Source organism: Poecile atricapillus, chromosome 7, assembly GCF_030490865.1.
Source record: "Poecile atricapillus isolate bPoeAtr1 chromosome 7, bPoeAtr1.hap1, whole genome shotgun sequence".
NCBI classification, from domain to species: Eukaryota; Metazoa; Chordata; class Aves; order Passeriformes; family Paridae; genus Poecile; species Poecile atricapillus.
This window is the reverse complement of record NC_081255.1, coordinates 32,722,251-32,749,333: the sequence shown is the minus strand read 5'-3', so window position 1 is coordinate 32,749,333 and position 27,083 is coordinate 32,722,251. Positions and strand designations below refer to the sequence as shown.

The window sequence follows — 27,083 nt, the reverse complement described above, 5'->3', positions numbered from 1 at the left end:
AATACACAATAAATTCATCCTCCTTCACTCATCAAAATAGTTCTCTGAAAAGGCAGGTGTAGAAAAATATTTATGAACTCTGAAATTTTAAAAAAAGTAATTAAAAAAATAGCTTTGGCTTGCAAATGGGTGTGGGTTTGTTTTCCTGCTCCCAGAAAATCCAGACCCGATTCCTGGCAGGGCTGTAGAGGCAAAGTGACTTTTCCAAGGCCATACAGACAGGTTGGATCCCCCAAAATCAAAAATGCAGGGTGCTTGGATCAAATTCCTGTCTTTTCTCCCATGGAATCTTTGGGAGGAGATGTCAGTGTAAAACTGCACCGTTTGGAATCTCGTGTTCCACAATAAAAGGTGGGTACTTTAAATCCATCATTTTTTAAATCCATCATTTTATCCAGCTAATGGAGACACAGGAATTTGGATTCTCTTCCTGCAGTACCCTGAGCCTTTCACTGCTTGATCCATTCCTTCCAACCACATCCAGGCTGACTCGATGTCACAAATCACTCCCAGGGAAATGGCACATTCCAGCTTTTCCCCCACAGAAACATGGATCAGCTCTCTTGCCCTTGGGGGCTCCAGGTGAAGCCTAAAACCAGAACAAGCTGGACAAATCAAGAGAGGGGGAACAGGGGAATGCATCAACATCTGGAAAAACTTCAGGAATATCCAATTTTGGGGTGATTATGTCACTTTTTCTCCGTGGCCTCCTGCCCTTTGGCTGTGGCCACCCGGAACTGTGGAACATAGGGAACGGTGGCTTTAGGCCTGAGGCTGCTTTGGAGAAATTCCTTGACATTTGCTGGGATGTGCTGGAAAAGCCCCTGCTCCGTGAGCAGATCCATGCTTTGGAGCTGACACATCCCCCCAGAGCTTTCTGTCTGGAAAATGTCCCTCTGTCCTTTTTCCAGGGATGTTATCCCGAGGTAACACAGGCTCCGCTCGGTGCCGGCTGGGAAAGCTTCGTCCGAGGGCTCCGAGAATCCCTCCGAGGAAATCGGGGGCAGAGCCCTGCTGGGCTGGGAGCCAGGGAACACCAGGAATGCCCCATTCCCAACTTCCCAAGCACCACTGGAGAAGGCACCTAAAACTATGGAATCTTCCCCTAGGGAGCACCTATCCAAGCAGCTCCTTGGAGTTGTTTTCCGTCGGCAAAGCCCGCTGGATCGGGAATTGCTGATGAGGGTGGCGTATTTGAGGTCGCACTGAGCCGTGCTTTCTCCATCCTGGGAGCTCCTGGAGGAGCTGCTGCTCTGCAAGTGGCATGCAGAGTCACATTCTGACTCCTGGTGAATTGGGAAGGTGGAATCAACTCCCAAAAAATCCCCTGGATCTTCTTTTTCCAAGGCTTTGGTGACGCTGATGTCTTCCAGCACCACCCGTGCCTCCAGGAGAAGCGGCTCACACGACACCGGCTCAGGGTGCTTGGCAAAGAGATGCTCCAGAGTTTCAGGCTGGAAGAAAAGAGGGATTTTAATGCTCATTTCTCATGGAACAGCTTTATTTCACTCTCCAGGTTTCATGGATCGCAGCATCCCACACCAAAGGTCATTCCCAGGAGCCTGGAATTTTGCCACATGGAGTTCACACATGGTTTTTTAAGAATTTGTTGTTGAAAATCCTCTGTGACAAAATTTCCTCGACGGATTTAATCATTGATACATAAGCTGAAGGAACTTGCCCTGCTAGGATTGGATTATCCTGGTCAAATTCAGCTTTTCCATGGAATTTTTGGAGCATTCCCACCTGAGTAGCAGCTGTTTGGGGTAAATGTAGGATTTACTGCTCCCTAATAAATGCACGTGTAAATTATAATAAAACATGTAAATTATCCACCAGGATGAACTGACAGCAGCATGAGAGCTCCAAAGGAAAATTCCCTTGTATTTCCTAATGAATTCAGGACAGAACAGATAAACCCAGGTTTTTTGTGGATTAATAAACCATGTTTTACAGCAGGGAATCTGCCAAACTAATGAGGAAAATGTCAAAATACTCAGAGTAGTGGGAAATCAGAGCAAAGAGTAAAAGTCTCGGGCTCTACTCAATCCAGACTCGCTGTTGGTGACACCTGGGCCCTGAATTTGGGATTTTTCCCACACAAACCCATCACCTTTCCACATCAAAATGCACAGGGAGCTTTTAAACAATGAAAATAACATTTTTTTTCTCCTTATGCATGTGGTTTATCCCTAATGGAGATGTTTGTATCCCTTCTCCTCTCCATGGACACCACAGCAAACACAGATTAAACCCCTCCCAGCCAAGGCCACCATCTGTCACCTATGGAAAACTGGCAGGTATTTCTCACATCCAATGCATCCAATCCAGAGGCCTGGGAAATGGAAACCTCTGGATGGAGCCAGAGGGGTGAACGGGGCTGGATTCCCACTGGAGACAGAGCTGGAATAACAGCCCTGGGTGCAGGAAGCAGCAGCCCCAGGGAAATACAAACCTGCTGGAAATTAATTCCCTGTGCCCACGAGCAGTTCTTGGGGTTGGGAACGTCCTCCCAGAGCAGCTTCTTCATCCTGAAATGTCAGGGAAATGCTGGAGTTGGTGCTGTTCCCACAGGGGCAGGGAAGGAATCTCTGCCATTTTATTTATCCACAACACTATGGCCATGAAATAATCACTGCAGAGATGATAAATGGCCCAAATTTAATCCAAAACATAAAGAAGGGACATTCCAGGTGGCAGTTTGGGATCCAGGCTGTGCTGAATGAGCACAACCCACAGGGCCTGAAGGGGCTCCAGGAGAGCTGGAGAGGGATTTGGGACAAGGCCTGCAGGGACAGGACACAGGGAATGGCTTTAAGCTGGAAAAGGGGGGATTTAGATGGGATATTGGGAAGGAATTCCTGGCTGGGAGGGTGGGGAAGCCTTGAGATGGAATTCCCAGAGCAGCTGGGGCTGCCCCTGGATCCCTGGCAGTGCCCAAGGCCAGGCTGGATGGGTTTGGAGCAGCCTGGGACAGTGGGAGCTGTCCCTGGATGGGATTGAAGGTCCCTCCCAACCCAAACCAGTTTGGGATCCTGTGACACCAGTGCAGCTGCACCACTTTTGGATAAGAAGGAACGAGGTACCTTTGGTGTGAAAGCAGCAACGCTCCCAGCAGCAAAACTGAGGTGGAAAAAACAATTGGCAGGAGCACGTGGAGGCTGCCACTATTCCCAGCTTCAAATCCCCCTGGAAATAAAGGAGTTCACCTATTAATGCAGAAAAATTATTGGCCTGGGAGCAAATAGTTGGCAGCAGGGAAATAACAAATGGTAGAAACAACACCTTAGATGGGGAAATAACCTCGAGCAATGGTTTTATTGCACATGGACAAACCTTTCCCTTGAGAATAAACAGACAAAAAGGAATTATTTTAAATAGGAATTTAATCCCTCACTCAGCTCAGCCCACAGAGAGTTTTCAAATTAAAGCTGAAGTCTGTTCACTGTTTGTAAGTACATTACAGAGGCTTTATTGCTACTTTTCTTTTTCAGATAAGACAGGTTTTGCATTTAAAGGTCACTTTTACTTCATAAAAACCAGGGAAAAAGATCCTGTCAGTCACCTTTGGCAAACTGATCCGTGGCTCTGGCTTTGCCAACTCCTCCAGCAAACACAGGGTAGAGGCTGAACTGGTACTTCTCAATCAGGATAAAGTGATCTGGAAAGGGGAAATCAGCCTTTGGGATCCACTGTTATCCACTTTTTAAACAATTCCCTCCTCAGAGGCTCTGGGCACAGATCAGAGCTCAGGTCAGCCCAGAGAGGGCAATGATGGATCCAACTTTTATAGATCCCTACTCCAAAACCCCAAGGTTCCAACTATTAATCCAGCATTATTCTGTCACACAATGAACACCTTATAGAGCTACTGTGATCATTTCTAGGAATAAAATCAAAATGCAAAGGAAATGCAGATATTAATTTGAATAATTAGCTGGTGTGTTCAATATTCCAGAACTAATTTTATTGTATTGCCACAAAATGAACTCGCTCCAGAGCTTAAACTGATTATTAATGCAACAGGCAATCCTCTAATGAGCATCAAAATTTGGTTTATTGGTCAATAAAAGTGATTAGAAACAGGGAAGGGGAAAAAGGGCTCAGAGCTTTTCGACATTTTTCTGTTCCACACCAATTAACAGCATGAATTATATTTTCAAGCACTCACTCACCATAAATAAAATACTTCCTGAGGTTTGGAGGAACTCGCAGCCATTTCAGCTGCTCCCCTTTGTTCAGGTTCTTCCACTCAATCACAAAGGATTTTATCCCAGGGATTTGGGGGGAGAGGCTCCAAACCACAACCACACAGGTGCTGTTCACCAGGTAAGCACTCAGGGATTGCACAGCATCCACTGGGAAAATAAGAAAACATCCTATAAACTGCTAAAGTTTCACCACTTCATCACTCTAATTATCTTTTGTATAAAGCCACATCAGCAGAGAGATTTTTTTTTTCTTCAATCCACCAAAATTTGGGTTACACTGAACCAGTCCCAAGAACTAAACAGATCAAGTTTCCTACAGACATCAAATATCCTAATTCTCACCTGCAATTCCTTAATTTTCCTTAACCAAACAATTAAAAACTCCTAGATTCTTGAGACTAATTAAGCAGAGTGCAGCCAAATTCAGGAATTTCTGCTCAGGAAGTCTGAGGACTCTGTACCCTGGCAGCCCAAAACATGACCCCATTTCTTTCTGGAAACAACAAAACATTCCCCAACAGGAATGTTGGGTGTTCCCAAATCAAAGGAGATGAAAGATTGGTCCTCCAGCAGGATTTAACTTTATTTTAACTACTTTTAAATTAATTACTTTTAAACTAATTTTATTAGTAAAGAGAAGACAGCCAGAGAAGTTTTTTTCCCAGCCCCAGAATCATTAGGATTTTCATGATGGAAATCTCACTTTTCCAACAGCTCTGTTGGTGCTGAATGTATCCCCCATAAAACTTCCTTATTCTAATAAATAAATTCTAATAAATTAATAAAAATTCCTTATTCCTTATTCTAATAAAGGGAATTTTATCCCAAAGCAAGCTTTCCCCATGAACATCCCAAGGATTCCTGGCATTTCCCACATTGCTGCTCTTACCTGTGCTCATCTGCTGGGACAGAGTTAAATTAGAATTAACTGCAGAAATTCCAACTGAATTCATGGCTAAAATGGTGATGGTGTGGGTTGGCCCAATCCATGGAAAAGTCCAGCTGGTGCCATGATCCACAAATTCCTCCCAGGTGTTCCCTGGGGTCTGGTGCTTTATGATGTATCTGCTCACGCTGCACAACGAGTGATTCTCCATCAGGGGCTGCAGCAATTAATTAACGGGCATTAATTCCTGAATTCCTTCCCCACTCCCTGATTCCCAGAGCAAAGGGAATCCTTTTTAAGGGAAGCTCCAATTTTAAGGAAACAGGACCCACTAAAGATATTCTGGCTTCTGTCTTTTCAGCCAAGGACTGGAGTCCTTTCAAAGGCTTCATTTCCCTCTCTGAGAGCTGACCCTTATTCCCTCTCTTCCCAGCAAAAGGAGGTGAAGGACAAGGAAAGCCAAACTTTCAGATTCCCGCAGCAATTCCCTGTTTTACACATTTTGCAGGGTTCAAACCTCAGAGCAGCCCATGAGCAAACAGGAATAGGCACTGAGGAACTTTTTCCTGTCCTGCATTAACATTTTAAGGCAAAGAAGGCAAAACCATCTCCCATTTCATCCCAGAATTCCCACCAGGATTCACCTCTTGCCTCTAGCATGAGCCATGCAATTGTCAGGAGCACAGAAAAAGGCAAATCCCAATTCCCAAAAGTCTCACGTGCCTGTCAGCCTCCCCTTCTGGCAATCCCACCTGGTTTTAGGATCAAAGGGAAAGCCCAAATGCAGCTGCTCCCACCTTCCACAGGAGTGTAACATTCCTCTGCTTCCTTGCTGGATCCTCAGAAATGATCCTCCAAAATTCCGGGCCTTGCAAGGGAGCTGCAAAACAACAATTTGGGAAGGACAGTCACACCTGAGTCTGGCAAATCCCAGCCCTCAGGATGTCCCTGGAAGCACAGACCTCTGATGTCCTGAACCAGGGTTTGGGCTGCTCTGCTCCAGTCACTCCAGAATCCAGATCCATCCAATTCCCTGCACCGCACCTGCACCGTGTATTCCACACAAAGCTGCTCCACTTTTATCACAGCCCAGCTGTCTGCAGGGTTTGGGACTTCATAAAGCTGGGAGAGAAGGGGAAAAACTCCGAGTGAGAACAAAGGGATGTTTAGGCAGCTCTTAGAGACAAAATTCCAGTGAGGAAGTGGGATTGTGAGGAATATTCCTCTGTGGACACCACAAATGTCCTTTGTGGACACTGTGATTTCCTCCATGGATAAATCCCATAAAAACCAGCCCCACACCACAGGGCAATGATCCCTGCTCCAACCCAGATGGAACAGACAGTACCTGCCACGGAATCTCCTCCCTGTTCCCTGAATTCCAGCGGATCTGGAATGTCAGATCCCTGTTGGCAAAGACAGGCTTGGTCCAGCTGACGTTCAGCAGCCCCACATTCCTGGTGAGTTCTGCTCCCACGTTGGAAGGGGGGAGAGGCTTCACTGGGAAATGGAAAATTTAAAACATGACTGCAATGTCTGCACTGAGCCTTCCCATGAAATCAAATCATGGATGGCTTTTCCTTGTCCTGAGGGTGGTGGGTCACACATGGCCTCTGCTATTCCCAGGAAAGCAGGACTGGAAACACAGACCCCACGGGAATGTTTCCATCTATTTTATTTCCATTTAAAGCACAACAGGTTCTTTTGGTGCTGGCACTTGCTACCTGCCCTGGGATAAAGAGCAGAAAACAGAGCCTGGCAAGAGATTTTGAGGTTTAGGTTGGATATTTGGGAAAATTTCTCCATGGAAAGGGTGGTCAGGCCTTGGAACAGCTGCCCAGGGCAGCGCTGGGTCCCCATTCCTGCAGGGGTTTAAAAGCCCTGGGGATGTGGCACTTGGACTCCATCATCTCCAGGGGCTTTTCCAACCCCAGCAATTCCAGGATTCCATTATTTTTGTGGGAAAGCAGCAGCTCCTGTAAGGGCTGGGGACAGATACTGTGCAGTGATTAATGGAAATGTTTTTATTGTATTAATTGGAAATTAATCCAGCTTCTCCAGAACAGGAATCTCCCAAAACCCCTTGTTTGTTAATCAAGCCAAATTTAAATAAATTTATTTTGGATAATCAAATGTGAATGAGGAGAAAACAACAACAAAAAATTAATATTTTTTTCATTTTGGATGGTGCTGAATGGGTTTGTTTTGCTTTACCACAATGCAGAGAACCCTGCATCCAGGATAAATCATTCCATCCATTGCCACCACATAATAAATGTATTTTTAAATTATAGAACTCAAAGTTATTTCATAATTATATAACTTGGATTTCTTTCATAATTATATAACTCAAATTTATTTCATGTAGCACTCAGATTTATTTCATGTAGTATTTTATTTCAAGGTCCAGCTGCCTTGTTTCCATGTTCACATTTGTGTCCAAAAACACACCCAGTGAATTCTCTGTCACAGAGCAGATAAAAAGAGGTGATTTGCACATTTTGGAGTTTTTAAAACACTCAGACACTGCTCCTGCCTCTTGTTTCTATCCAAATTTTAAGTGCTCTGTGTGTCACAGAAGCAGCATGGAAAAGCAGGGACAATCCTCATGATTTTAAATTTATTTATAACTGTGTAAATAATAAACTCTACCAGAGTATAAACTTCATTAATTGAAGCCAAATCAGTCTGACCAATTAAATAACCAAAACCTTTAAAAAGAGCTTTATTTTGCAATACAACACTTGCATTTCTTGTCTTCAGGCAGAAGTGGATGCTTCATTTAAAATCTGCTCCTGAACAGAAGTAACATTCAATCCAATATTTATATTTTTTTAAGGTAATATCAAAACTCTCCTGGTTTTATTTAAAACATGTGGAAAAATTCTTTCCCTCCACCATTTAAAATCCAGGGGCTCAAGGGAAGAGAGATTCATGGATCTCAACCTACCCACATCTGCTGGAATGACACAGGTCGGGGAGGATTCCAGCGTTCCCAGGAAATGTTTAAACTCTATCCACAGGGTATATCCAGATAAAAGGAAAATGGGCTGGAATGTGCACTCGTAGGAATGATTCCTCTGCAAATGGCATTCTTTCACCTCTGAGTTTGGAGATGGGCTTGGAAAGTCAGAGCAATAAATTTGGCTCCTTAAAAGAGATTAAAAAACAACAAAAAAAAACCACATTCAGTTGATACATTGCAGGTGTAAATCTGGAGGGAATTAAAAGGAATGGTGGCATTGGAAATGTCCTGGGATTTTGAGGATTGTTTGGATCTTGAATCTGAATCTGCACTGAATGGATAAAAAACATTTTAGTGTCACTCCTCAAAGCTTTGGCTCTGGAAAAAGCAGCACAAATGACAAAAAGCAACAGGTATGGCAAGAGAAGGCAGCTCCAAATCTTCATCAGGTGTGGGACTTTAGGGATTGGCAATAAACACAGCAAGACAAATCTGCCAAGAATTGACTCCAGTTGGGAATGACTTCCAAAATCCCAGCTGGCAACCAGGGGGAAGCTGCCACAGAGACCCAGTGAGGAGATGGAAATCCCATTAAAACATCAAATCTGGATTAAAAATCCCATGTCCAGTTACCACACCTGGCAGGAGAAGAGAGGAACCCTGGATTGTGGATGAAGTGGAGCTGGATAAACTCTTGGAGTGGGAATTTTTCAGCTTTCTCCTGAGACCTGTGAGGAGGGGGGCCAGAGAGGGTGTGAGTTACTCAGCTGAAGCACCAGAGTTACACTCGGCTGAAGTTTCCTCCTCCTGTGCCCAGGATTAAAGCAGTGCCTGGTGCTTTGGAGGTTGGGATTGGAACATTCCCTGCTCCCACAGGATGATCCCTTTGGAGCTGTTTCAGCACTGCCAGCAGAGGAAGATGTAGAAACAACCCAAGCAAAACAAAAACCCCACGCCAGAGCATCAGCACAGCAGTGCCCATGGGAACAGCAGCGGGAATTTTATTGCCTTTTCCTCTTTCAGGTCTTACTCTCAACAAATAACCACAAAAATCAGAACAAAAAGAAGGATCAGCAGCATCTGGGAAGGATTTGCAGGCAGTGGTAATGTCACTGTTTGATCTAGCAGGAACAAGAACAAATCTCCACATTATCACCTCCTACTAGAAAATTACATTTTTAGCTAAACCTGAGCAGGGAGAAAATGGGAATAAAAGCCATGGTGAGCAGCATGGGGTTTATTCCCAGCTCCCTGCCCAGCAGTGCACTCTTAAATTCACATTTGTGAAGGCAGATTAAACAAAAGCTACCTCAGCACTCAGCCAGGCATTAATCCTGCCCCAAAAGCCTCCACTTGAACTTTCCAGCATTCCAGTTATTCCACAAAAACCTGGGAAATATTCACCTGGGCACCAGGATCATCCACAACTCCACCAGAGGAGACGGGCTGCCTTTCCAAAGGATTAGGGCTTCAGAGCTGATGGAAGCTGCTCGCCAAAATTTCTGCATTTGCAGCCCAGCAGAGTGGGAAAATGATGGATTTTTTGCCTCAGGAAGAGTTGTCTGTCTGTCTGTCTGTCTTGTGGTTCCAGGAAACCATCAAGCTCAACACATGGGATGGAATGGGATGAGCTTTGAGGTCCCTCCCAACCCAAACCAGCCTGGGATTCTGGGAATTGCTGCAGCCCCAGCTGCTGCCTTCATAAAGCAAATATTCCCTTCATGAGCTAAGGTTTGGTTCTCTAAGAGAGATTTTTTCCTACCTTGAATTTGTTTCATCCTCTATTTTTACCTGTGTATTCACAGAGAAAAAAAAGATACAGAATTATAGAATTCTATTCATAGAATTTATTATATGAATATATTTATATATTCTATTTATAGAATTCTATTTATAGAATTATATAGAATTATAATAATAGAATTACAGAAAAGTCAAAGACTGAGTGGAGCCTTCAGGAGGTCTCAAGCCCCATCTCAGCCTCAGAGCAGTGAAATCCAAATCAAATGGAGCTGTCAGGATCTGAGTCTCCAAGAACAGGGATTCTTCAGCTCCCCCAGGACAGACATTCCCACTGGGAATGGGCTTTTCCCATATTTCCTTACAGCTTAGACAGGAGCAACTGGAGTAATTTTTTTACTGATCCAAGAAATCTTCTTGAAGAGAACTGGCTCCCAAACAGGTTGAAAAATGCTGCCAAAACTTTATAAATAAGATCAGTTACATACTCAGGTATCTCTGGTTCCCTTCCTGCACACAGAATAAAGAACCTGTTCATTCTGTAATTACATTTCTCCAGAATTCTTTCACACAATGGTACCTCTTTCCAAACATAAAAAGAGAATTAAAATCCATCCATACCTGTAATATCTTAACTGCAGACTCCCCAGGAGCGAGGTGGTTGGGTTTGCAGACCACCTGCAAGTCATTTTAGTCAAGTATCCATCAGTCTCACAGGAGATATTAAAATCCATGTCTAATTAAAAGATGTGAAAAGCTTAATTAATGAGGGGAAGGGAAGGGAAGGGAAGGGAAGGGAAGGGAAGGGAAGGGAAGGGAAGGGAAGGGAAGGGAAGGGAAGGGAAGGGAAGGGAAGGGAAGGGAAGGGAAGGGAAGGGAAGGGAAGGGAAGGGAAGGGAAGGGAAGGGAAGGGAAGGGAAGGGAAGGGAAGGGAAGGGAAGGGAAGGGAAGGGAAGGGAAGGGAAGGGAAGGGAAGGGAAGGGAAGGGAAGGGAAGGGAAGGGAAGGGAAGGGAAGGGAAGGGAAGGGAAGGGAAGATTCCATCTTACCAGGAAAGTGCCCCAGAAGGAGAATGGAAAATCCTCTGGAATCTTACCTACTACATAGACCTCAGCATATCTGTGGTGACATTCCCTGCTTTGGTGACAGCAGTACAGGGCGTTATAGAAGAAACCTCCTCTAGGCTGGGTTGCTTTCAGGTTGAAAAGAGTAACTTTGCTCACACGATTGCTCACTAGGGAATATTGGCTGGCTGGGATTTCTTCTGCTAAATTCAGCCACCAAACCACCTCCCGGGCCTCCACGGGCTGGCTTCTGTTTTTGTAGATGCACAGAAATGAAATGTTGGAGCCAGCACTGGTCAGGGTCTTGGGAGGGAAGTACAGGACTTGAGCTGCATGAAAAGGGGGGAAAAAAGGGGGAAAAAAAAATCTATGGAGATTTGAATCTGAACCAGAAAAACATAAAAGCATTTGTCAATAAAATAACAATAATTTTTTTTAATTTTTTTTTTAATATTATTATTAGTAGTAGTACAGATGCAGAAATGAGTCTTGGACTGTCTTCCTCCATACCTAAAGTTTCTAAATTCTGATTAAAGTAATCTTTAATATCCCCAGACTACACAAAAGGAAAAAGAGGGAGGGGGGAATCCATTGAAATTGAAAGTAGAACCAAAAAACCATAAAAGCACTTATCAAGGAAAAATAATATTAATATTGACCAAAAATGTAAAAGCATTTGTTAATAAAAAATACTATTACTTATATTATTATTATTGTTATCTTCATTCATCATCTTTATTATTATCTTCACTTCCTATTTCTTAATCACTATGAACAAGAGCAGAAATGAGCCTTGGACTGTCTCCCTCCATACCTGAAGTTTCTAAATTCTGATTTAAATAATCTTTAACCTCCCCAGGCAAATCTGAGTGAAATGAGCAGAAAACCCCTGGAGGGTGCAGTGCAAACAACACACAGCAGCACAAGGGGAATAAAAATAAAAAAATAAAATTAATCCATCCTTCCAGGAGCTGCTGTTCCTCCTCCTCCTCCTCCTGAAGTCAGCTGGAGATTAAAGTCCCAAAAACTGGTTTTACACTGCAATTAACACCAAATTGTAGCAGTGCTCCAATCCAGGTTCAAAGACACTGAATTTTCCAAGGATTTAAAGAAGTTTAAACTCAGCCCCAACTGCTCAGGGATTCAGGGAAGATACAGGTGGAGCTGGGATGGAGCTGTTTGCAAAAACCAGCATTAAATCCTTTAAAGCTCAGGTTTGCTTCCCCCACTGAGGAACCAGGCAGGGATTTTTAGGATTTCCCCCAAATTCCCCTTTCTCAGGCAGTAAAGCAGATTTAGGATCTGTTGTTGAAGGTTTTATTAGGAAAAAAGCTCTTTTTCCAAGGTTTAGTTCTTTCTTTGGTGCAAGCCCAGGAAAAGCACAGAGTTCAGAGAATTCAGAGACCAAAATATTCCCTGGGAATTCTGAGCAGAGCATGGAAAAATACAACAAAATAATCAGAAAGTCAGTTTTGCACGGAAAGGAGGAAAAGGAGGAAAAGGAGAAGGAGGAAAAGGAGGAGGAGGAGGAGGAAAAGGAGGAGGAGGAAAAGGAGGAGGAGGAAAAGGAGGAGGAGGAAAAGGAGGAGGAGGAAAAGGAGGAGGAGGAAAAGGAGGAGGAGGAAAAGGAGGAGGAGGAAAAGGAGGAGGAGGAAAAGGAGGAGGACAAGGAGTCCATACTTTATGGACTGTGTAAAGATTACATTTGATTTTGCTCTGGGGAAAAACATTAGCTTTAGTTCAGCTACAAAACCAAAACCAGAAGTGAGAAAAAGCATCAGGAGCAAATTCTTGAATTGAGGGGAGATTCAGTGCTGCCAACTGGAGTTGGAAATGGAAAAGCTCTGAGGAAAAGAGCTTTTAGTGGGTCTGAGCAGGTGCTGCTGAGGGAGTGACAGCCACAGAAGTGCGTTCTCCAGAATTCCTAATGCCAGGGAAGGAGCTGAGCCTCAGCCAAAGCCAGGCAGGAAAAGCTTCCACAGGAATTTTCATCCCAACTCAAGTTCTCCAATCCCAAAACTAGAAAAGCAGTTTTATTCCAAAATCCTGCAGGTGTCCTACCTGCCAAGGTGAGGTTGTAGGGCGAGCTCCAGTCACTCCAGAAGCCTGGACCACGGAGATTCCTGCTCCTCACTTGCACTGAGGATGGAGAGTCCAGCAGGGCATTGTCTATGGCCACTGAGCTTTCCAGAGCGACCTGAAGCATCTGTTGGATTATCCAAACTCATTATTGTTGTAAAGGGAAACAGGAGAAGAGACAGAGGGAATGTAAATAAATTGTATGGAGTCAAAATTCCCTGAATTCCCTTATCAGGCCTTCTCTTTACATTCAGTTTTTGGGAGAGCTGAGTAAATCAATTTGCTCCTCAAGAGACAAGAGATAATGTCCTCATATTCTACACAAGGATTTTTTAGGTTTTTAGGTAGCAAGATGGGTAAAAAAAAAAATCCTCCTTCATTAAATTTCCTTTCAATTTGAGAGTGGTGAAAGTTGTATAACTCTGTGGAAAATGAGTTGTTTCATTATGGGTTGCTAATTAACAGCTGCTTATTATTCCAGAGCCACTTGCGTGGTAGGAACAGAAAAAAAATAATCCTATTTATACTAAAATTTATAAATGTTAAACATAGATGAGCTGTAGAACATGGAGAATGCTGAAAGAAAAGGGGATTGGACTTCACAGAAGGAGAAAAATTGGAGTTTGTTTGTGGGACCCAGCAGGAGATGGGGCTTCTCTAAGTGTGGGCAGATGTGAAATCCAGCTCTCCCGGGAAAAAACAGCACGCCAAGCCAAACTTTCCTGGGAAAAAGCAGTGTGCCAGGCCCAGCTTTCCTGGGAAAAAGCGGTGTGCCAGGCCAAACTTTCCCAGGAAAAAGCAGAGTGCCAAGCTCAGGTTTCCCGGGAAAAGGCAGTGTGCTAAACCCAGCCCCACCAGAACAGCCACTCTGTCAATCCAAGGCCAAGAGGTGGGAAAGCTGGGATTTGGGAATGCTGGGATTTGGGAATGCCGGGATTTGGGAATGCAGGGATTTGGAAATGCCGGGATTTGGGAATGCCGGGATTTGGGAATGCAGGGATTTGGGAATGCTGGGATTTGGGAATGCTGGGATTTGGAAATGCTGGAATTTGGGAATGCAGGGATTTGGGAATGCTGGAATTTGGGAATGCTGTTATTTGGGAATGCCGGGATTTGGGAATGCTGGGATTTGGGAATGCAGGGATTTGGGAATGCTGTTATTTGGGAATGCCGGGATTTGGGAATGCCAGGATTTGGGAATGCCGGGATTTGGGAATGCTGGGATTTGGGAATGCTGGGATTTGGAAATGCTGGGATTTGGGAATGCAGGGATTTGGGAATGCCGGGATTTGGGAATGCTGGGATTTGGGAATGCTGTTATTTGGGAATGCTGGAATTTGGGAATGCTGGGATTTGGGAATGCAGGGATTTGGGAATGCAGGGATTTGGGAATGCTGGATTTGGGAATGCAGGGATTTGGGAATGTTGTTATTTGGGAATGCTAGGATTTGGGAATGCCGGGATTTGGGAATGCTGGATTTGGGAATGCCGGGATTTGGGAATGCCGGGATTTGGGAATGCTGGATTTGGGAATGCAGGGATTTGGGAATGCAGGGATTTGGGAATGCTGTTATTTGGGAATGCCGGGATTTGGGAATGCCGGGATTTGGGAATGCTGGGATTTGGAAATGCTGAATTTGGGAATGCCGGGATTTGGGAATGCTGTTATTTGGGAATGCCGGGATTTGGGAATGCTGTTATTTGGGAATGCCAGGATTTGGGAATGCCGGGATTTGGGAATGCAGGGATTTGGAAATGCTGGATTTGGGAATGCTGTTATTTGGGAATGCTGTTATTTGGAAATGCCGGGATTTGGGAATGCCGGGATTTGGGAATGCAGGGATTTGGAAATGCTGGGATTTGGGAATGCTGTTATTTGGGAATGCCGGGATTTGGGAATGCTGGGATTTGAGAATGCTGGGATTTGGAAATGCAGGGATTTGGGAATGCAGGGATTTGGGAATGCAGGGATTTGGGAATGCCGGGATTTGGGAATGCCCCAGCCCAGGAAGGCACGGAGCGGCCTCACCTGGCTGTGGCCGTGTCCTGGAGGAGCAGAGATCCTCACTTGGTGCTGCAGAGGGAAGGGCAGCAGGGCAGGGCTGGACCAGCAGAGCTTCACCTGGCCCCTCTCAGCCAGCTCCAGGTGCAGCTTCCCGGGGGCTTCAGGCCTCACTGCACACAAATTAATCAACAATTAACCCCAGCCTGAATCACAATCCAGCCCTTAAACTCGGTTCTCTTAAACTCAGTTCTCAAGAGCAGCATGGCAGTGGGGTTGTGGAACATCCCTGGAAAAGTCACCCTGGTGCTGTCACAGTTATCAAGAAATGCTGTTTGACCTCCCATTTCCCTTAAATCCGCAGGAATTTCTTCCCTTTGGCCACGAGTTTTCCCAGTAGCCAAGCCCTGGCCTGCTGGAAAGAGGGAATGAGGAAGAGAGGGATGGGAATGCTGAGAAAATCGATTTTTGTCACACAATGAACACCTTATGGAGCTACTGTGATCATTTCTAGGAGTAAAGTCAAAATGCAAAGGAAATGCAGATATTAATTTGAATAATTAGCTGGTGTGTTCAATATTCCAGAACTAATTTTATTGTATTGCCACAAAATGAACTCGTTCCAGAGCTTAAACTGATTCCCATCCTTCCACAGGGATTATGGCTGTGAAAGGAGGGCTCCAGGAGGTATCCAGTTGTATTTCTAAGTTTCCTACTTTTTAATTCCTGTGAACAACTGGAGGTGCAGGAATGACCCTTGGATTGTCTCCTCCCACAACTGAAGTTTTAAAATTCTGATTAAAATAATCAGGAGAGTATTTTAATAATCTCCTGATTATTTTAATCAGAAAATAAGAGGGCAAAGTAAAAATGGAGAGTTTGGATATTCCCGTGAGGATGAAGAGAACTCTGGAGTGAGGAATGGATGGGAAATCCTTGGGATTCCATTCCCTGGACAAAGACAAGGAATCAAGGCCCTGTTTCTACCTGGAACTGAGACTGACCTTGTCCTCATTCCTCATTCCAAGTTCTTCCCATGGAAGAGTAAAACCCTGCTCCAAACCACTGCAGGGTGAGCACTGCATGCAGAAACTGAAGGGAAAACATTCCCAAAATTCCTGGGCAGTGGGCAAATGTTCCCTTCAAATTCCCTCTGCACCGGTGTCCAGCTCTCCAAGTGTCCCATTTAAGTTACTGGAATATCACCCAGTCCTATCAAATAGCTCTAATTATTTCCAGCAGAAATCCACCACACCAAATCAGATTTTATTTAATTATTTATAGCAAAAATCTCTTATTGTTTTCAGCATAAATCCACCACACCAAACCAGATTTTATTTAATTTCTACTTCTAGAGCATTTCAAAGCAATTAACTTCATGAAGGCCAGCAGGGAGTGATTGGGGAGGAGGCAAACAAAAAAATCAGTGGCTTTTCCATCACATTTCCCTGAATCAGATCCCGAGGATAATGAGGGCTGTGATGCCACCTGCTCCACCATCATAAAATAAAATCCACGTGACACAAGCACTCAGAGTTTTACATTCAAAATAGTTTTAACTGAGCTCAATCTTGGCAGAACATATATTAATATTGTGCATTTTTAAAACATGCTTCACTGAGCAGAGCTAACTGGTTGTGTCATTTTTAAATACTGGCAGACTCCAGCCTGAATTTTTAATTTCTGCCTGCAGCATCATTTCAAACCAGCAGGATGAAAAATGCCAGCTCTCATGTTCCAAATAAGCCCACCCAGAGATTTTAACAGGTTCTGTCTGCAGAGCACATCAGTTAGGAGGAAGTTTATAAAATTCCTAAGTTTTTAAGTTAATAAGATTTTCATAAAACTTTAATTTTTTTTTTTCCCTGCAGCTGACGGCTCCTGCCTTTATGAAATCTGCCCAAATCTGTAATAACTGGGCAAGCTGGATAGCAACACATATCAAATTCACCATGTCAGGAGAGTTTGAGTTTGATCAAACACACAGGAATGTTTTCCAGCTTGGGCTTGCTGAAGAAAGCATCAGGATCAGAGAGCTGCTGGGGAAAATGGGTGGGATTCTTTGCTAAGCAACTTTGGGAAACTTTATTAATTTAAAAATTTAATTAATTTAAATTTAAATTAAGTCCTCAGCAACAAGCTCCAGCACAGTGTTGGGCACAGAGAGGTCCTGATTAGGAAGGAGCAAGATGAGAAATCACATGTTGAGTGTTGGGCTCTGCTGGCTGTGGTTTGCAGGGGAGCCAGGACGGGGATTAGGGAGCTTTTCCTGCCCAGCAGAGCCATCCCGGGACACGGGGCTCTCACCAATGTCCGTGGGCTGCAGGGCCAGCAGCGGGGAGCCCAGGGCTGTGACACCTGCCACCATCTCCAGCCACAGCAGGTAGGTGTGGTTGAGGCTCGGGAAGGCCACCAGGCACTCACAGGTGGCCCGGTCCCCGCAGTCACACGGAGCCACCCGCACTGTCCCCTGCAGAGAGCTGGTGGATGCAGCTGCCAGGGACAGCTCTGATCTGCAGGGAGGAAAAACAAACCAGGAAACAAAACAATTCCATAATTTTTTTTTTTTTTTTTTTTTTTTTTTTTTTTTGGCTATCTGGATATGGTTTATTGATCAGAAAATTCAATGAATGAATGAAAAATAATAATAATCATAACCAATCATTTTAACTTTGCTGCTTCTCTCTTTTTAAATGGTTTGCAAGTAATGAACACAATTCCATGAAAGCATTCCCAGATCTTTTCTAGGCACACAGTGTTGTTTTACCTTCCCATGGCAGCTCCCTGCCATCCCAAAAGAGATGAATTTCTAATTCCCATTCATGAGGTACTGAAATAATACAAAACAATTTAATGTTCCCTCCAGCTCCTGCCACAACGGAGCATTGCAGGGAAAATCATAATCATGGAATGGCTTGGATTGAGAGGGACCTTCGATCCCATCCCCTGCCATGGACAGGGACATTTTCCACTATCCCAGGTTTCTCCAAGCTCCATCCCTGGACATTTCCATGGCTCCAGGGGCAGCTTCTCTGGGAAATCCATTCCAGGGCCTCCCCACCCTCCCAAGGAACAATCCCTTCCCAATACTCCATCTAAACCTTTGGAACCAGCAGTTCCCAAAGGATTCTTCACCCTCATCTCCACCCTTCAGGCTCTTCCAGAAACCCACATTTATGGAATTCTGCAGGTATCCAGTGACTAAAGCCTCCTCAAGGTTGGGAATTCAATAGTGCACATCATTTGTGGCCAAATTTCTCCCAGCAGCAAAGCCAAGACAAACCCTGACAGTTCAATCACCTCGGATCCTTTCCTGCCTTTCACCTTTCATCCTTACCCAAAAACAAAACAAAACAAAACAGCTCCTGTTTGGAATTGTTCTGAAGCAATTTTGGAATTGTATCTGTCTCCAGTAAGGGTTTTGTTTTACTAATTCAGAGAAAGAAATGGAAATTCATGGAATAAGAGCCTTTCTGTACATTTTTCCAATGGTTTTATAGCTGGCATGAGTCACTGGAACACTTGGATTCAGGGAGGGCAGAGATCTCTGCATTGGAGGAGAGGGAAGGATGAGTTTTGCTGCTTTATTTTTTGGGTTTAGTCCATTTGTTATCTGCTCCATTTATCTGAGAGCACAGCACAGGGAACTGGGCATGATTCACCAATTCCATTTCCATATCCTGCCCTGCTCAGAGAGGGAAAGGTCAAAAAACTGAGGAGAATTATGGAGGATGGGGAAGAGCTCAGACTGGGACTGCAGGGAAACCGCTCCTGGATCATCCCAGCCCCACTCCCCTCATCCCTCACTGATCTTCCTGCATCTTGGGATACTCTGAGCCTGGAAAAACATGGAATTCTGGCAGTGCTGCCCTCCCAGCTCCTGTGCTCTGCAAGAACAGCCCCAAGCATCTCCATATCCAGGTATGGTTTACATTTATTCATCCTCCAGACAGCCAATCCTGACATTCCTAAAATAATTCTCACCAGGACTCGCAGACTTTAGGGCACAGGAATGATGCTGATGGTATCTGGCAGACATAGAGCTCTGAAATTACTTGGAATAATTTTGTTTTTCTACTTGTGGCTCCACTGTTTCTTCCTGAATTTCCTTTCAAAGACTTCTCAGAATTTTCTTTGAAGCCTTCTCCTGCAGCTCACAGATTTCACTGGTCTCCAAAAGCCACAATCAAGCCATGAAAATGCAGTTTTTTCTTCAAACCGTGTCTTTGATCTGATCCATCTGGAAAGTGTTTACCACCACACCAGCCCCTCATCATTCCTAATAATTATTTCAATTTTTAACCATCCAAATGCACTTGTTTGCACCAAGAAAAAAAACAGTGTAAAAGGAGGAAAATGCTAAAGACCTCCTCCCCTGACTTATTAACCCTCACAAGCAGAGGAGAGGTCAGTGGCTCCTGCACCCAAATCCTGTCACAGAGAGTTCTTTTACCCAACACCTTGGAAAACCTCAGGAAAAAAAAACACATTTAGGATGTCCTAAATGTTTTATATTTATATTCCACCCCCTTCAGAAGGTGATGCTTCTCCTGCTAAATTCATCTGTGGCCCCATGGGGAACTTGGAGCCCTTCAATGAGATGCTGCAAAATGTCCTGGCTGAATTTAAATCCTGTTCTTGCAATTGAAAAGAAAAAGAAAAAAAAAAAAAAAAAAGTAACACTTATTTTAGGAAGAATTACCTGAATTTTCAGGAAAGATTCATCCCAACTAGGTGGTTGTGAAATAGGGTCACCGCTGTAACTCTGCTCCCACATTATATATCCTTTATATATATATATATTATATATCCTTTCCAAGCACTGCCTTTATTTGGAATGGATGGAGCAAAGCTGTCTGGGATTTTTCCATAAATATTTTCCAATGTTTTTGATCAAGGGTAGCTCTAGAAAAATCCCTGTTTGAAGAAGCTGCCCCATTAAACTGCAGCAGATCTGCCTCTAATGAACCTCTAGTGAGAGGTTGATTTGCTCTGGCTGGAGAGGCTCGATGCACAACTGATGCACTTGAGGCAAATTGCATGATTTATCCTTAAAAAACTTGGGAATTTAGTCCCAGAACTGGAGGAGAGCTTCCCAGGTACTTCAAATAAGTCAAAATATGAATGCAGCCTCATGAGCTCAAAGGGCAAATGATAATCAGTGCTCAAAACTGAACTCGGAGCACTCTCCAAGGGGATCCCTGAGGCAGAAGATTCCAGCTCATGGAATTCACCATGGATTTTACAGCACTCCTGGGATCAGACAGCTGGAAAGATGTTTGGTAGACAATTAACCCAACTTGTCTAATGAAGCTTTGGAATAACCTTTTCTCTTCTATTCTTTTGGAATAATCTTTTCAAAGCTGCATCCTCTCCCTCACCTGAGCCTCTCACACTGAGCACTGCCATGGGCAGAACAGAATATTCCCATTCCTGGTATTTCCAAGCAGGAAAACTGTGGATGTGGTAAATAAGAGGAGACTTCTCTAATGCTGAAAAAAAATAAAAAAAATCTGTGAGAGACCCAAGCTTTTCTGTTGTAGGTTCTCCTGTATCATTATTTTTGTGCATTGCCCTGATGTGAGAATCCTGGCTGGATCTCCAGACTCCCAGGGAGAAACACATGCCAGGAATGCATATTTTTAAAACTGGGAATGTTTTCAAGGTATTTTGGCTCAGGAATAAAATGTTAAGGTATCAGAGAGCCAACAGGGAAAGCTGTCACCTTCCCAAAGGCTGAAACGCTTGTGCTTGCTGCTCCCCCAGATCACAGGGACCCTAGAAGGGAAATATTAATAGGGAATGTGGGGAGGGAAATGAGTTCTCCAAGGTTCTGCTTTGTTTCTCATCTTTGCAGCAGAGAGGAATCAAATAGAGACTCTGGTGAGTCCACAGGGCCTGCTCTCCTGAATTTAATGGCACTCACTGAATTCCCTTCCTAACATGAGGAAACCTCTTCACCCAATCTGGTGGCATCCCCAAAAATTTCAAAATAGAGATTTCTGCCCTGGGATCACTGGCAAAGCTTTTCCTGTGCAGCTGAGCCTGGATGGAGCAGAGCAAAGCCAGAGCTGCTTCCCCCACAAACACCCATGGAATGGTATTTCAGGAATCAGAGTCATGAGGAACACTGGAAATGGGAACCCACCTCACCAAAATGGGATTCAAATATTGTGTCAGCTAAACAACCATATTTATTCCTAAATAATACACTTGGTTTCTACTCTGATTACAGGGATGATTTGTGCCAAATGATGTCTGGCTGTTCAGGAAGTCCTCCTCTATAAATTCAGCTCATTCAACTATTTCAGCTGATCCTGTTTCATAAGGAAATGAAATCTGGCTGTTTATATCAATCCTTCAACTCTATCAATAATCCAGAAAAAAGCCCAGGGTGGTTTTATGGAATCAAACAGATCTTTTTATAACCAATGAATGCAAGACCTGCCCATGCCACAGGCAGGATGATTCCATCTCTCAGCACTCCAGGGAATATTCACCACACTGACAACGAGATGAGAGCAGCCTTTGCCATTGTATCACATGTTAAGCACCACAGCTACCTCAAGAGAGACAATATTATGGTCAAAAACAAATAAAAAGCAGAACCAGGATTTAAAATTAAGAAATTCTAACAACAAAGATACTTTAAGAAGTCAGTGCTGATTCCATTAAAGTATTTTAAGAAATGTGGGAAGGACAGAGAAGGGGGACTCTCCATTCCAGCCATTTTTCATTCAAAAAGCCATAAACTTTCCACATTATCCAGGATTACTTTGAGAGAGGACAAAGTAAAATCTGCAAAGCTGAAGCTCCCACAATGCTGGAAGCTGGAATGTTGATGTTTTAGGAAATGCTTTCAGTTTCCCAGATAAATTTAACAGGGCCTGTACTTACCCAGAGTATAAAAGATTCACCTTCAGGTCAGCTCTCAGGTCCAGCTTCAAAAGCTGCAGGTTACAAACCAACAGGTCCAGCTTGCCTCTAATCCAGCATTCCATGTTCCAGCTCCAATCTGGACAAAAGAAAGGGATCACACATTTCTGAACTGCATTAAAACAAAACAAAACATCTGGACAGAACTCACTCACAAAGAGAGGAGGAACAGATATTCCTGAAAGAGAGACTGCACCACAAATGGGAAAATATTTATGAATAATCTGAGTTGGGCACCTTCAACACTTCCAAGGCTCCAAATCCATGTGGTTCTGCACTGTCATGATTAAAGAAGGAATATTTTTTACCTGGATTTAGGGACAAGGCTGCAGGGTGAAGAAAAATGAAGCTGATGGTGGTTGCTGTGTCCTGGGAAGTGGCACAGCCTGAGCTGGGGATTTGTGAAATGAAATTCTACCTCCTGAGTCAATGAGATTCCTGGCAGCAGGATGCCAGCTCCGTGTTCCTCAGAGACAGGAGGAGAAAAAAACCTTGGAAAAAAAATCCTAACCCATGTACAGATATTTACTGCATATTTATTATTTAAAGCCTCATAATTCATGTAGAAATGATGCCATTTGCTCTCCATCTCCCCTGCCTGCTGATGGGAGTTTAAAGCCCATATCCACCAAAAATATTTAAAATATTCCTCACAGTGTCTAAACTCCTTTGAAGATCTGGGTTTATGTCCTCTTATGCAGTGCTCCATATTTTATTCACAATCCCCCTGGAAAGACAGACAACTTTTTTTCACTTTTGAAACTGTGCTGTACAATTCCTCCATCTTCTATATTCTGAGGAAGGATTTTGCCACCCTGAGGATTTTACCACCCTGAGGATGGATTTTAACTCTCTGAGGAAGGATTTTACCCCCCTGAGGAAGGATTTTATCACACCCAGGAAGGATTTTGCCACACTGTGTTGCCTGCCCAGGATAAAAGTGAATCCCCATTAATCCAACCCAACCCTCTCCTCCCAAACTACAAAAAAAACCCAAATATTTTTGCAAGAATTAACTCCTTGTTCCCTTGAGTGCTAAACCCACCTATTTGCTGAGGAGCAGAGAGATTTATTTCTGAAGGAATAAACTTCCTTGCCTGCATGCTTGCTTTGTACAAAGAACAATCAATGTTGCTGGCACTCCAAAGGCAACACAGAAAATTTTCTTCATTCATTAAAGGCTTGATTTTGGATGCTCCAAGTTGTCTCCTCAAACCAGACCAGCCCCCAGCTGAGAAAGGGCTCAAAAACGTCTCATTCAGCAGCACACAGGGCAGTGTGAAATTCCTGGGAGGAACTGGATGGACCATGCAATGGGCAGCTGCCATCTGAAGGATATCTGCAAATATAAAGGGAAAAGTATTGGAAATAAAAGGAAAAGTTCATATTTTTAAACAATTAAAAGGGAGTGGTTGATGTGGTACAGAAATGTATTCTTTAGGTATGAATCAGGTTGTTTCCAGGGGTAAAGACAAAATTAATGAAAACATCCCCTCTAGGTAAAGACAAAATTACTAAAAACATCTTCTCTGAATGGTGTCACAAGTGACAGATTCCAGCCCTTTACCCCAACCTCACTGCACATAAACTTCTGTTTTCCCAAACTCTTGAAAGAAGTCAAGGCCAAGATTGTAAGTGAAGCATCTCTTGGGGATAAATTTGTTTTTAATAACCAAAACTACAGTGAATCCTAAACTGAAGTGAATTCTAAACTGCCTGTGAGTCTCATCTTCCCATGCAATGCTGGAACAGATCCCCTCCAGCTCTTTTAAAACAGCTCCATTTCAATAAAAATATCATCCTGTTGTAAATATAAAACACAGTCCCACTGTAACTCTTAAATAAAAAAGGCCAATATTACTGTGGGTGCAACTGCACGACCCCAGGGCATTATCTGGGAAGTGAGAGGCGGGAAAATGATCTTTTTTATTCCCATCAGACTCCAAAAAAAACCACTCTGAGCACATTTGTTGATGTCATAGCTTGAGTCGTGCTCACAACGGTTTAGAGAAGGATGAGCAGGAAACATCTTCCTGTAAAACATTCTGAATTTAAAGATTAAAACTCTACTTGCAGCAAGGCACAGGGGCATTGGTGCACTTTGCATTTTGCTCAGGAAGGGCGGAAATTTTAAGCAGTTCATTAAATAGAAATTAATTGATGTTCCATGCCTTGCAACAGCCAAACTGAGAAATCCCAGAATATCTGGCGCTGTTTGATTAGTAGAAATTCATCATTCTCTAGCACAGAGCATGAGTTAAATAATACCAAAGTATGAAATGAGAGCTGTAAAAACAGCTCTTGAAAACAGAAGATGCAGAGTGCTACTCTGCAGAGGGTTTTTCTTTCTCTCCACAGAGATTTTGTGGTGCCAGACTCCTGCATGGTTCTGCTCTTCCACTAAGCAGAGTTTGTGCCTCTGTAAGTCCCAGCTTCATCAGGCCTCCAGCAGCAGCAGTGGAGCAAACAAACTCTCAGGCCACAAGCCACGATGAGAAAAGGGACAAAAAAGGTGGCACAGAGCGGCACAGAGAGCCAGCACTGTCCCCAGCTCATCTCTTTGTCAAGGAACTCCCACCTCCTGTCTCACAGATCATCTCGAGGGATTAATTAAATCTCATGAAGTTAAAAAATGTGCTCAGCTCCTTTCTTCAGGAACAGAAAAAATGAAGTTAAATGACCCAGAGGAAGGCTTGACTCGCAGTTCTGTCCCCAGAGCAGCAGTGTGGCTGGGAGAGCAGGGCCTTCAGATGGTGACAAACTGCTCAGAAACCCCAGGAAGCCTCCCTGGAGCATCCAGGTTTTCCAGTTAAAGCTACTCAATATGTTCAGATCACAAAAGGTACTTCAAAATAATTTCAACAATGCAATATCTGCTAGTGAGTGGATAAAAGTACATATAGAGCAAGATAAAAGGGTGTTTATGCATATAAGAGGTACCTAAATCTAATGATTTATTCATCTTTTTGATTCATATCTTGTAAAGATAACACCAATTTTCCAAATAACTCCACTGGATTACAGGGTTTGCTTTCTCCCTAAGCGCCATCATGGAAACCCTTTAAACAGTCCTTATTTTAATTAAAAAAAAATGTAAAAAAGAAAGGCAAATACCAGCTGTCCTTGCAGAGCAGATGCCAATATTGTCAGAGGCATTTCCCAGTTTATGAATGCAGCATTTGGAGAGAGCTGAGCACCCTCTGGCCATGTGCCATAGGGAGCAGGAATGGCAGCATCCTCCAGGAGCACAGGAATTTTCCTTCCACTTTAGGGCAGCAAAACAAACTCCCCACACATTTTAATTTCATCAAATCTGTCCAGGGCATTTCTTTGGATGTGTTCTGACTCAATATATTTATTTTTACTGATGTTTCCTGAGCTGAAAAGTTCCCTAACCCTAGCCCTATCCCAAACTGGTTTTTGGGATATTTTTAGTGACTTACCCATCAGCACAAACATGGTTGGGATGATTTGCCAGCACATCTGGTAGAACTGACCTGAAAAACACACAGAAAATTAATGATTATTATAATCATATAATTATCATATAATGATAATTATAATTATCAGTCTATTATTTCATTTTGGTGCATTTCAGTCCATTTGATACTCACACCTTTGTAAGCAGGATCATGGAAAACCAGAATGGTTTGGAAAGGAACTTAAAAATCATCTCAGTCCAACACTCTGGGATGGGGAGAAACATTTCTCTCCTCACCAGGAAGGGAAGAACAGGCCAGAAAGGGAGAAAAAAATCAGAATTTTCCAAGTGCTGCATACACAGAGGCACTCACCCATTTCAACAGTGAAGGCTTCACTAAACTTTACGGCAACATTTCATTATTGTTCCTTCATTTCAGATACTTTGTTCTCTTCTGTTTTCATCCAATAGTTACATAAATTCTGCTTAAACATAAATACATTTTTGTGCTTAAAGCTCCTCAGAGGAGAGTTTGGCTGCTGTTGTAGTCAAGAACTGAGTGCTGAGTAAAACCCACAGCTCAAGTCAGACAGCAAATGCCAGGGTGAGAAATTCCACTCAGGGAATCCCTCCAAGGGGTTCCTGAAATATTCTTGATTATTCCTGAAATATTTCTGAGGACAGTTTCCTTGAGAACATCCCAGGAGCCAAAAGAGGCAGTGCCAAGGTTATGTAATGGCCTTGCAGTTTGGGGCTGCATGTCCTGAAAAATAGAAAATTCATTTCTTTACATATTCCATATCCACCTGAAGCAGCAGCCAGCTGCCCAGGGAAGTGACAATTCCCAGATCCTTGTCTCCCTGCCTGCTCTCCCACACATTCAGCTGGAGCTGAATTTCTCCAGCACCGTGCTCTGCAGGATCAGTCAATCCCATCCACTTTTCTCCCCTTCCACTGGTTGCTTTTCAGCTCCATTTTCAGCAATTACAGAGGGAATCTCGGATTTTCCCAGCCCCTGTTTCAGGGGATAATCTGGCTCTCAGCTGGTGGGTGGTACCTGTTCCTTTTCCATTCGTTTATTTCGTTTTATTTATTTATTTTTTTAAAAGTTTATTTTATTTTTATATTTTTATCATATATTTTATTTATTTTTATTGATATATTTCTTTCTATCTATCTATATTTATTTTTATTTATTTATATTTACTTATATTTATTTATATTTATTCTATTATATAATTTATTGTATTATATAATTTGAATTTTTATATTTTATATTTTATCATTTATATTTTCTTCTATTACAAACATTATTTATCACATTTATTTATTTATTTATTTATTTATTTATTTATTTATTTAAATTTATTTACATTTATTAGTTTATTCCTATTAAAGAGCCATGAGGGCCAGAGGAATTATGGAGCTATCAGGTCATTTTCACAAAGATACAGGCAGGAATTATTTCCAAATAATTGAAATGAGTTAGATTTCCCCCTAATTTCAGAAGTAAAAAGTACCTTCTAGAAGAGTTTATTTGACATAAATGTGCATTATTCACACTATTAAATGGTTTAGTGAGAAACAGCCCATGTTCCTCTTTCACAGGTGCAATAAAAATTCCCTGTCCATCCTTCAACCACTTCCCAGCAGAAAACTACCAGAGAACACTTCCAAGAAAACTGGAAATCCATGTCCAAAATTTATAAGGTTATCCACGGGTCCTGGGTGTTAGAGCTTCCCCCATGAAATACCCATTTACACTGAGAAGAAAACAAAC

General features: G+C 43.1%; 1 protein-coding gene across 1 annotated transcript; it reads right to left on the bottom strand.

Annotated features, from left to right (window-relative positions):
• Window positions 1-518: 518 nt before the first annotated feature.
• LEPR (leptin receptor) lies at window positions 519-25,758 on the bottom strand. The gene is made up of 19 exons (XM_058842774.1): window positions 25,677-25,758; window positions 25,326-25,379; window positions 22,928-23,221; window positions 21,844-21,961; window positions 17,254-17,459; window positions 14,974-15,119; window positions 12,927-13,071; window positions 10,898-11,194; window positions 10,424-10,538; window positions 8,048-8,247; window positions 6,446-6,597; window positions 6,060-6,219; window positions 5,895-5,977; window positions 5,101-5,314; window positions 4,176-4,358; window positions 3,566-3,661; window positions 3,087-3,189; window positions 2,456-2,531; window positions 519-1,454 (listed from the first exon to the last, which is right to left on the bottom strand). The coding sequence occupies exons 1-19, from the start codon at window positions 25,678-25,680 to the stop codon at window positions 690-692; spliced, it is 3,411 nt and encodes a 1,136-aa protein (XP_058698757.1). The 5' UTR covers window positions 25,681-25,758; the 3' UTR covers window positions 519-689.
• Window positions 25,759-27,083: the final 1,325 nt, after the last annotated feature.

Bases quoted from the DNA above. Each gene is read 5' to 3' on its own strand.
- LEPR (XM_058842774.1), bottom strand. The intron at 8,248-10,423 runs GTATGGATGGAT...ATCTCTTTTAAG, and splicing joins CTGCAGTTAAGATATTACAG to GAGCCAAATTTATTGCTCTG. The intron at 3,190-3,565 runs GTGACTGACAGG...CTTTATTTCCAG, and splicing joins CACGGATCAGTTTGCCAAAG to GGGGATTTGAAGCTGGGAAT.